This window comes from Herpailurus yagouaroundi, unplaced genomic scaffold (assembly GCF_014898765.1).
Source record: "Herpailurus yagouaroundi ecotype Mexico unplaced genomic scaffold, PumYag 139, whole genome shotgun sequence".
Lineage (NCBI taxonomy): Eukaryota > Metazoa > Chordata > Mammalia > Carnivora > Felidae > Herpailurus > Herpailurus yagouaroundi.
Genome location: NW_024412394.1, coordinates 31,947,031 through 31,958,996, shown reverse-complemented (window position 1 = coordinate 31,958,996; position 11,966 = coordinate 31,947,031). Strand labels below are relative to the sequence as shown.

Here is an 11,966-nt window from a genome sequence, read left to right as displayed (position 1 = left end):
ATAAAGATATATATATGATATGTATAAAGATATATATATGATATATAGATATATATATAAAGATATATATATGATATGTATAAAGATATATATATGATATGTATAAAGATATATATATGATATATATAAAGATATATATATAAAGATATATATATGATATGTATAAAGATATATATATAATATATATAAACATATATATATAAATATATATATATCATATATATATATATCATATATATATATAAAGATAAAGCATTTAAGTCTGAGTCTTGCTGATTTTTACAGACTGCTGTGGGTTTTTGTCTTTGCCTTTTTAGCAGGATTTTTAAAAAGTTATTTTTGGACTAGTATTCACGTAATCTCTTTAGGTAGCCCTATTTGAGTATAAATGATAATTTAGGTTTGTCCCCTTACAAAAGAATTAAGTTTTGAAAGAAAGTGGTCTCAGTAATCAGTATTACTGATCAAAGCCACTTTGATCTTATAAAAACCAAGGAAGGAAAATAACTTCAGAAAGTATACTGCCAGCAATAGATATAAGTTTTTAATTTTTTGGATGTATTAGCTCCAGTTTTTTGATATATTGACTTTATTATTTATTATAGTTATAATGTTTAGTTATGGCAGAGCAGCTTAGTAATTTTTAAACCCCGTGTTCTATAATTAGTCTGCCTAAGTGTGATTCATAGCTCTAACACACTAGCTATGTGACCTAGGGCAAGTTGCTTAACCTCTCTGGCCTCAGTTTCTTCATATGAAGAACAAGGGTGATAATAGCCTACCTATCTCATTAAAAAAAAAAAAAAAGATTAAGTTACTTAATGCCTTACATAGAGCATTTGCTCAAATATCTTACTGACTATTGTTTGCCAAGGCAGGGACAAACAAGGTTCATGGAATTAGTGCTGATTAGGAAAAATACTTTTAATTCTATTTTTGTGAATATTCTTCCTTTGTCCTAAAAGTGTTAATACTTACAGATTCTCCTTTTTGACCTTTAGGGCCAATGGACCCTGGAAATCCCGGTTGTCCAGCTTCACCCTTTTGAGAGAAAGCAGAAGAGTGATTTTGCATGAGGTCAGATGAGCACTGTAGTGACTCTCAGATTCAGGAGTGATTGTGTTCCTTCTGGAATTTACCTATTGTCGTCCAAGGAGGAGTTCTGAATCTAGTTATACTATTTGCATAACCATGTATTTGTCAGCACTTCACAATGCCTTTAGCTCTTTCAGAAATCCATAATATTCATAATGATATTCAAAATTAATGTGAAACAAATTATTTTTCAAGGAAAGATGTTCAGAGAAGACAAATATATAATTTTGTCCTGTTTTGCCAAAAAAAAATTTTGTGTGTGTGATCTTAAAGACATCAGATTGTTTAACTGACAATAATCCAAGACTCATTTTATCTCAGACACTTCTTTCTTTTTTTAGGTGGAGGAGTGGGGAGCCATGGGAAGAACAGGGAGTCTCTCAGCTGTTTCCAGCATTGATATAATCACTTAAATGACTGGCTGTGGACAAAGAAGACATTCTTGTCCATGTGGTAACAGCAGTTTAGGAATGTGTAAGATGTTCTGGTCAGAGATCTTGAAAAGGGGTTTGTATGTGACATATAAAAAAGTACTTTGAGAAAATACAATTTAGAAATAATACTGTGGGAGGAAAACAGATCACTAGTCAGACTTTGGAGGATCCCAGCATTGTGCTTCCTTTCAGCATCTACCAAGATCCTTGAATATCACATTATGGTTAAAGTAAATACAGCCACTGGAAGTATGTTGGATTTTTTTTTTTCCAACCTCAAAAGCGTTTTTGCAAAATGATGTTCACCATGGTACTTCTGGGCATATACCTTTTTCACCTTTCTTACACATGTTTTATTTTGAAAAAAATATAGAAAACATAAAGTCAAATGTGTCAAACCTCTGTGTACCAGGTACCCCAAATGAAAGTAATACAAAAATTTGCAATCTAAGAAGAAATTTCCTACATTTCCCCTTCTATTTCTGTCCCAGAGGAAGCCACTCTCTTGAATGTAGTGTTTATATTTTTCAGTCCATGTTTTTTCACTTTTACTGCATATATGTAATCATAAACAATATATTATTTGATATTTAAAACAAATTCCATAAATAGCTTTTTTTTGGTATATGATATCTTATAATTTGCATTTTACCACTCAAGGTTGTTTTTAATATCCATTCCTATTGATACATATAGATCTAGTTCACTCATTGTAACCACAGGACAGCATTCTATAATGTTACTATATACCAGGGTTTACCCAAGCCCCATTGATGGGCATTTGGGTTGTCTCCAGCTTTTCTTTATTATAAACAAATTCTGTAGTGCATATCTCTATATCTTCCCCCTTTTATGGATGTGTTTATCTGTTTATTTTGGAGCCTCAAACAACAGTCCACCCAAAATACTTCAAATAAAAATTTATTACAGTCCCAAAAATGTTGGCTTATTTCCACATTTCTATCTAAATCAATATCTTATGACTTTACACTAGAGGAAGATGGAGTTTGTCATGTGCAATTGATACAGAAGATCACATTTTTCAAAAGGTTCTTCTAGATTTGTGGAATATATTTTTTAAAATTAATCTTGATTTTATTAATGTATTTTTCCTTCTTGAACCTAAACATTTAATGTACCATCACCAGTCTTATACTAACCACACTGTAGCAGAAACTATTCTTTTTTCTAGATATAATAAATTCTATCCAAAATAAGAAGAGGGAGAAATTGGTAGATACATTTAAAAAACCAATTAATGTTGGTTGTAAAGAGAAAATAAACAACTGGCTTTGTCTGAGCATTAGAGTGTACAGAGTGACCATCCTGTTACTCATCTGGTAGGTGTTAAAATCCCCAGTGCATAGGGGTGAAGGAAAAAGCATGCCTAGTAGTTAGACTAATCTGCAAAATATAAAAGTAGAAATCAGGGAAGGGGTCTAGAAATTACTATTAAAGTCACATCTACCTGCTACCAAAGGGGAAGTAGAGGAGATTATATAAGGAAGAAGAGTAATTATATTCAGAGCTGCTATATATTTGAACCCATGTAAATAAGTCTCCATTGAAATGTAGAGGAAGGACCCAGTAGAGGCATGGGTCCATCTCTCTGAGCGGTACTTGGTCAGGCTGGACTTAGAGGAAATCTTAGGGACCTATTCCCTCATATAAAATTCTGTAAACAAAAGCATTTCATATCTGAATCTTAGATACATGAGGAGTTGGTTTTCATATTTAAAATGAATGTTCAGTGATTTATCACTGTTGGTAGCAGTTGAAAGGCAGATGAATTTACTGAGCTTCAGGAAAAGCTGTCCTCTAATTTGACACTTTCAAAGCTATTTGAAAGGCCTGGTGCTATTGAGGCTTAGTTTTTTCCTCCTGTCAGTTGGCCCCAAAAGATACCTCCTAATTTCATAGTAGTCCTTAGATGTGCTGCTACCTTATTCCACTGTCTATATAAAGGAGTAGTTCTCCTCAACCAATCTGTAAACATGTTATTCCTTCACCACATTCTGCCAGTCTCAGGAAAGCTATAGAGCAGGTATCATCATTTTAACACTGGTCGCCTGGTCACGTGGCTGCCATGGTCTCTACTTCCAGTTACTAGTAGCCACTAGTGTCCGTTGGTGTTTCTCCTTGTATTTTGGTGTTCTTGATACAGGATGTGGCTGCTAAGCCTGGGGTGATCTGCGTGTAGATTCTGCTGCTTGGGTTTTGGGTAGGCTGCTTTCGTGATTCTATTTTGCGTTGAGAAGTGATGTATTCTACAGCAATAACAAATCACTTATGTGTTGAAGTTGTACTACTGACTAAATCTTTTGTTCAATGATATAAATTGGGTCCTTTCTCTGTCAAAATTATGGTGGGAGGTGCAAAGATGAACAAGACCAGGTGTTAAGGATGGCAACAGCTATGAATACCAAAGACAGAGAAATGACACTTCGTGAGAAGAAAGTCTGGAGTGAATGAGTGGAAAGGAACAAATCTTTAGTGGAACCTTAATATGTGTCAGGTATTGTGTTTTGGGGTAAGCTCATCTCATCTCATTTGATTTCAATCCGGCCATTAACTCTGTGTAGACACAATTATGCCCATTTAATGGATGAGGAAACTGATGCTCAGAGAAATGAAGTGATTTTCACAAGTAGTTAGTTAATGGCACAATGAATTTTGACCCCAGAGCCCATGTTCTTTCCACCACTCAGTGGTTCTCACTCCTGACTGTCTGTTACAATCATCTGAAGCACCTTTAAACATATTTCCTCAGACTTATTTACATGGGTTCAAATATATAGACTCGACACCAAGTCAACCACAGGTATGGGCTCCACAGCAAATCAGAGTCTCTGGGTGTGAAGCCTGAGCAGTAGTATTTTCTAAGAGCTCCCCATGTGATCTCAATGTGCAGCCAGGGTTGAGAACTACCAAGGTCCACTATAGGTGCAAGCAAAGATCTGTGAGGACAGCTTGAAGGAGGTTTAAATTCTCATTATGGTGACCCATGAACAGCATTATAATTAAAAAAATGAATGTATTGATTCATAACAGATACTAACCATTTAGTACCTTAGGTAGAGGTAGAGGTGACCTTACTCTTCCAGCAAGTGCTATGCTTGTCTTTCAGTTTATTTTATGCATTATTTATTGGCAGAGTCTTTCTCCTGTTAATTAGAATTCTTACAAATCATTTCATATGTACATTTATATCAGGTACTGCATCAAGCTCCCTGTAGACTCTTCTAGGTTATTCCTCTGGGTGGGAGGAGGGAACAGTTATACCACTGGCTTTTTCTAATTCCACTTAAGATTCTGAAGCAACTAGAAAAGATTTTGAGCAATAGAAAAGGTCCTTAGAGTTTGAAATACACCTGTTTTACAGAATCAAATTTCTCATCATTGAGGTCTTAAGAATTCCTAAGTAACATATGTTTCCTAATGAACATAGCAAAACAGAAGCCAGCTGTTTTGTTTCAATAAATGAATCATCATTTAAATACTTTAAAAGTGCCACAGCACTCTTCTTTGCTCAGCTGTCCTATGTGACAAGCTTTGTGGCTTGCTTTCTTTCCCCCATTAGCCCACATGTGCGCAGTAGTAATTGCTTAAAACGTAATGTGTTTGTCACGGTGGTGTAGGAATTCTGTAAGCTATTTGATTACAGAAAATAATGCTAATGTACTACCCGTACAATCCTAGACACATAAATGCCTTATTATTGCTGTATAATCAATACTTTCTGGATATCTTTTTAAGAATGTCAAGGTTTTACTTATTTTTTTTTGCAGAAAATTTCATTTTCAATGGTCAATTTAAAAGAAGTTTCTAGTTTCTGTTGAGACCATCTTTTAGCAATATTTTCTGGTGATAGATGTATGATCTTTTGAATAGATTGGTTGCACTGATTTATAAGGCGCAGAAGTCATATTTTCTCGAATTCATGTCGAAATACCCTGCTCTCAATCAAGAGAATTTTTACTGGGTGAATGAATGAAAGTAGCACTCACAGGACACATTCCCTCGGAGTATTTTCAGACCTACTCATCTCTGTCTGTAGGTTTAATGTGCATTGTTTTTTTTTCCTGACAATGGTACATTCACACTGAATTCAAGGTCATCACAATTTCAGAATCAAATCAGAGTGAAACATCTTTCTGAATGGGCAAGTGAATCTGTCATCTTCACAGCTCACATAATTAAACCAGTGACTGATGACGAGGAGAAATGCAATAGAAATTTATTAGCATTTTAATTTTAAAACTGTTTTGAAATAATAATGATTACACATTATAAAACTCCACCAAAAAATGCCCCCATGATGGTTTATGTATGGGTACTTAAGATGACACAAAAATAGGGAGCCTGAGCCTGAGGCAGTTTGCTAAAGGGGGTCTTCAATTTTTTTTTTTTTTTGCCACCTGCACAGATTCATGAAACATCGCTTTATGAATCAAAGCTTGTGTTCCAATTTCATTTCCCTTGTTCCAGCTATTTCCCCTTCCTCTTACTTGTAGCCAACTGCTATTCAGCAATCTTCACTGAGGAGCAAATCCTCAGTGCCTAATCCCTCTGTCTGGTCAGGAGGCGGAGAGGCTTGCGCCCCCTGCAGGCCGGGCTCCCCAGGGACGGAACTCCGTGTGGCAGCAGGACTGCCCCTGACATGTGAATGCATAGGTAGATGTAAAACCCCGGTTGCTTTGTTCACTTTGGCAAATCTGATTACCTTCTCTCCTTTTGGGCCACCAGCTCCATATTCACCAAGGTTTCCCTAGGTAAACATAAGACAAATATAAATACAAAAACAGTCCATTTATGTTTAATACACTCAGCCCCTGCATTAAAAATATAGTAAGATAATAGTGCCGTAACAGCTTTTTATGAATACCATCTCAATCATTTTTGCCTCTCTCACCTTCTGTGAAATATTCTTGAAAAACTCCAATTTTGGAGATACTATCTATCTTCTGTGACTTCCCCCCCACAGGAGATGATTCGGGAGAAATACCACACCTCCAAGGGCAAACTGTCGTTACTCCAAATTAATGCCTGGCAACATTGCTTGGTCACCAACAACTCCACTGACATGACTTTGTAACATTGTTAATGATATCTTTATTTCTCACTGTAACGGACATTCCATTAATTAACCTCTTGGTTGCACTTGCCACTCTCTTGACTTGTATAATACCTCACTTTCCTAGTATCTTCCTATTTTTCTGACCTGTCCTCTTTCTCCTCACCTAACGGGTAAAGGTTAGATTTCCTCAGGACTTATGTCCAGACTCTTTTCTCTTGTGACTCAACATTTTCTCCTGGGCATCCTTCTTTGCTCCCATGGCTTCGGTATCATCTATACAAAGATGGACAGTTTTATAAACCCAGCACACATCTCCTGAGTTTTGACCCATGTATCAAATTTTCTACTTGCTGTATACACTTGTAAATTCTAGAAAAAAATTCATATTCAAGAGGTTCAAACGAAAATTAAAAAATATAATAATACACACATATATGGGAGAGAGAGATGAGAGTATTACATCACGCTGTTAACATTCATTAGCCCAGAAGTGGGGTAATAACAATTGACTTCTTCCGAATGTATCTCTATAGTTACTTGTTAAAATGCGTAGTAATTTCATTTTACAATTGAAAAAAAATCAAGGAAAGAAAGAAAACCAAGGAAAAAAAGAAAATCTGAAAAATTTCCCTTCCATAGAAGTCTTCCTTCTTCACTCTGTCTATCATTGTTAACACCGCCCTCCTCCTTATTCCTCAAGTCCCATCAGTCATCCAGCCTGGTTTCTCTGTTCCCCAAGTCTCTTCTCTTCACACTACCTGTCTTCACTCCAGGTAAGCTATCATCATGTCTTGCCAGGACTATTGCAGTTGCTCCCTAACTGGCATCCTATAATCCAGTCTTGCTCCCCATACACCTACATTTTCTATATAAAGTCAGAGAGAGATTCTGAGCCCCTTCCTTCTAATCCTTTATAAAGCCATCAAAATCCCACCTGACTTGAACTCATTTTCCTCTACAGGATCATGGTAGCCACTGCTCTCCCTCAGAATTTCCGTCTGGAACAGCTTTCTTTTAGCTTCTCAAATGGAGCAAGGTACTTCCCATTTCACCCTTTAAGTCATCACTCTGTCCTCACCCTTTGTCCAGTTAGCAACTATTCATCATCCTTCAGGTCTCAAGTATTAGAAGATGCCATTCACAGAAGCCTCCTGCGGGTATCCCAGACAGGTTCTCCTCTCATCTTCTCATTGGATATTGTAGTTTTCTTTCATAATACTTACTAATATTTTTAATTTTGTGTTTGTGTAAAGAATTTTGCATCTTTTACACTAGAATATAAGCTCCATGATGACCTGGAATTGAATGCCCCATTCCTTGCACAGTACTTAACATACAGGAAACATTCAACAAATATTTGTTGAATAAATAAGCCTATAATTCGAATTTATGTGTTTTCTCATTAAAATCTTTTTATTAAAATACATGTGTTGGGGTGCCTAGGTGGCTCAGTCAGTTAAGCGTCTGACTCGTGGTTTTGGTTCAGGTCTCATCATTCATTGAATAGAGCTCCACATGCTGTTAGCATGGAGCCTGCTTGTGCTCTCTCTCTCTGCCTCTCTTTCAAAATAAATAAGCTTAAAAATAAAATAAAATATCTGTGTTGATAGAAAAAATTAAAAGTAGAGGAACTTTAAAAAAAATGTTTGTTTATTTTTGAGAGAGAATGCGAGCAGGGGAGGGGCAGAGAGAGAAGGAGACAGAGAATCCCAAGCAGGCTCCATGCTGTCAGTGCAGATCCTGATGCAGGGCTTGAACTCACAAGGTGTGAGATCATGACCTGAGCTGAAATCAAGAGTTGGACGCTTAACTGACTGAGCCACTCAGGCACACCAAAATTAGGGGAACATTTAAACAACAAAAATATCCAGAGGCACTCATTCAGATCACTGTTACTATAATTTGACATTTCAAATATGCCTTCCATGCTATTCATACTACTTCAATCAAAAATAAGTAGTTTATAACTGCTGTTACTGTTGGTCTTGTGACAAACATTTTCTCATTTTTTCCTATTTAACTTTCATCTGAAATGTCTAAATTGAAAATAAAAACTGTAGTCTCAAAATCCTTAGCTGTAAATTATTACAGGGACATACTTGAAAATGAGATATGAAACCCTAAGACATGTACACACATACATAAAGAATCAGCAGTTCCAAAATGATAGGTTGCTTGGATGCAACCTGCATAAAACAAATTTGAGGCATTGTCTGATAATACTAGCCATTTGGACATGATACCAATCAGTGTATACAACCCATCAGCACCTCTCCCTGGCTGTGTTTAAGGTAGGACATTTTTGGGAAAGCTGGAACATGCTTTGGTGTAAGACATGAGTTATCCAGAGATGGTTTTTGGATTGGGAGGCCCCATGCTCTTGAATTGCAGCACAGAAGAGCACCCAAAGTGCATCTAGGTGAGATCATATTACAATACAGCATCTTGGTTTAGATCCCTCTCCCATCACACCTCTCAGCACCCTACAGGATATCAGAGACGCTGTGACTGGGATGAAAAACTGCATCTATAGCACCAGCTCATATTATTCTATCCATATGCTGTACTGTTCTAAAATCTTGATTTTTTTTTTTTCTGGTGGCTTTTACAGCCAGAGGAAAAACAGGGCTATTTACTGCCCATCAGAGCACCGTATGTTTGCTTCATTCAATAGCTAGACCAGGAAATCCATCTAATCAAGGATATTCAGCGGCCTCTGGAGCTGTCCTCCAATCTTGGGATAACAATAAGCAAGGCAGATGTGAACTTGAACTTCAGCAGCATTGACATGTGAGATCTTGCTCTCTACTTTCTCCAAACTAACTTCACCAGACAATTACTTGGCTCTACAGAAATAATAAGAAACATAGTCCTTGTGTTTCTGCAATCTAGCATTCTGCCACAGATACTGTTCTAATTTTACTAGGTCATTTGTACACTGGAGCCATGTCATTTGAACGGGTTCTCATACACCTTTTGAATAAATGTAATAGTTGCATCATTTTAAATGTGTTTATTTAAAAATTCCTGTGGTGATGTGATGAGGGTTGTGGTGTGGGGGTGCTAATCTGCCTGGGCATTTCAAGAATTTGAGTAGTCAGGGCTGCCTATATGGCTCAGTTGGTTAAGAATCTAACTCTTGATTTCAGCTCAGGTCATAATCTTGCAGTTCATGAGAACGAGCTCTGCATTGGGCTCTGTGTTGACAGAGAGGAAACTGTTTGGGATTCTCTTTCTCCCTCTCTCTCTCTCTCTGCCCCTCCCCTTCCTTGGCTCATGCTCCCTCTCTCTCTCTCTCTCTCTCTCTCTCAAAATAAACTTAAAAAAAGAGAATTTGGCGATGTCGGAACTTGTCCTCTGTTCTCTTATGGGAAGTGATGAGTGAGAGTTTTGAAACCTACGTCAGGCAATTGGGAAGACTCAAGCTATTGCATGTGACTTGGAGAAGGTATTCTCTGGAAAGAAGGGGATGTACCTGGGCATGTATAGATTGGACCACAAGAGACAGTTCATAGGGAGGAAGACATAGGACGTTAGGATTTAAATTTCATTTCTGAATCTTCTGGGCCCAGAAGACTGGCTGCTGGGAGGCGCAGCGTCAATCTCCAAAAGCTGAGACTGGTTCTCTGCAAATTGCACCGAGTGTGATGATGGAAGATCACACAACTGTGCATTTTCAATGTGGATCTTTAAAAACAATTATCAGATGTAAAATCCGCCCGTTCTTGGCCTCCACACATGATACTTTTTTCCCCATCTAGACTCTTGTGAGAAGCTCTGGATCCGATGGCTTTAGCAGTTGACAGAGCCTATCAAATTTTTATTAAAATTCCCAGAGTTAGAGACAATGAAGAGCAGTTTGCTGGATTGTGAGCAGATTTTCCTTAAGGGGAATATTCTCAGCATTGTTGCTCCGTGCAAACAATCTCACAGAGTGGGAGCAGCTGTTTGTAAATTATTTTTATGATGGAGAGGGAAATCTACCTTTTATTCTTTGCAGCCTCAAGTGGGCGTGCAAAAATACACATAAACACATTTACATATTGTTCCCAACCTTACTCTTTAGTTTCCCTATTCCTTACTTCCTTTTTTCCCCATTCCCTTTTTGATTTGTGGGGACAAGGTCTCTCATACCTGAGCTTCTCCCTCCAGAAGACAGAAGGAAAATTATAGGCGAAAAGACCAACTCCTATACAGGGGCCACAGGACAATTCCCTTGCCTTTGAGGATTCCTGGGACTGTGGGCTCTTCAAGTTAGAATGGGGAGGAGGTGTGTCTGAGTCACCTGCTGCTTGTCCTCCCACAGGTGGCTGCTTCAGCAGAAGCCAGGCTGCACAACTGGGAGCTGAGTTGCTGAGGTCCAGAGCTCAAGTGCAGACATTACATAAATCAATGCCAACTTAAAAGGGATGATTATTTTAACCTTGGAATGTTACTTTATATGTCTCAATACATGGTCCATTATTTAATATCTAAGAAAGTTTCATTTATATTCCTCTCTCTCTTTCGCTCTCCTAAGCTACAGCCAGACCACCAGGCATGCAATGAAATGCAAAATGAAACCACCTCAGTATCCAAAACAGATGGGGCAGGTGGGTGAAGTCACTGCTAAATGAAAACACGCATCTCGCTGCTCATGGCACACTTGGCCCTTTCCTTTGTGAAGCTGTGGGTGGGGATGAAGTGGTTACCATCCAGAAATATTGGTCAGTGTAGGTACTGAGAACGTGGGCCCTACCTCCTCCAACCATTCTGGTGGGGCTCATCTAACAGGCCTAACTAACTACTCTCAGAGTGAAACAGAGTAAAGTTTTTGGGAAGCTACCTTCCATTAAATCTCAGATGGGTCTAAAGTCTTTTGATGCTAAGTGGCTATAGTGCATCATTTGGGGGAAGAAAAGCTATGGTCTCTCCTCTCTAACCAGGAAGACTCCAGCTTCAAAGCCACATTTTGAGCACTTGTGGACTAAATACTTGTGAGCCTCAGTCCTGTAAAGGCAATAAGGATACATAGCTGGAGTTATTTTGGGCCAGACAATAGCTAACTTCAAAGTACTACAAAGTTTGCTACTAGCAAGATTCTCCACTTGCCTGCTTTGGTCATCCCCCACCCACCCCCCCCCCTTTTTTTTTTTTGAAATATAACCTTCAAGTTAAAAATTTACATTCTCAACTTTAGACTAAAATATAAACGCTTCATATGTCTTCATTTAAGGGGAAAAACTGACTCATCGGCAAGATAAACTATATATAGAAGTAGTGTTGGGAGACCTGTGAAGATATGAGCTTTAAAAGTTTTGCAAGGGATAGCAAATATTTAAGTAGCTGAGTAGCAACTTGGTAAATTTTATACCAAAGGT

At 37.8% G+C, this 11,966-nt stretch overlaps 1 protein-coding gene across 1 annotated transcript in view; it reads right to left on the bottom strand.

Annotated features, from left to right (window-relative positions):
• The window catches only part of COL19A1 (collagen type XIX alpha 1 chain), a 350,833-nt gene that overhangs the window by 75,754 nt on the left and 263,113 nt on the right, over positions 1 to 11,966 (bottom strand). The window contains exons 19-20 of the mRNA XM_040473872.1: positions 6,253 to 6,297; positions 979 to 1,041 (exon numbers count right to left, since the gene is read on the bottom strand). Coding sequence (XP_040329806.1) covers positions 979 to 1,041; positions 6,253 to 6,297 — 108 coding nt within the window. The remainder of the gene's footprint in view (positions 1 to 978; positions 1,042 to 6,252; positions 6,298 to 11,966) is intronic.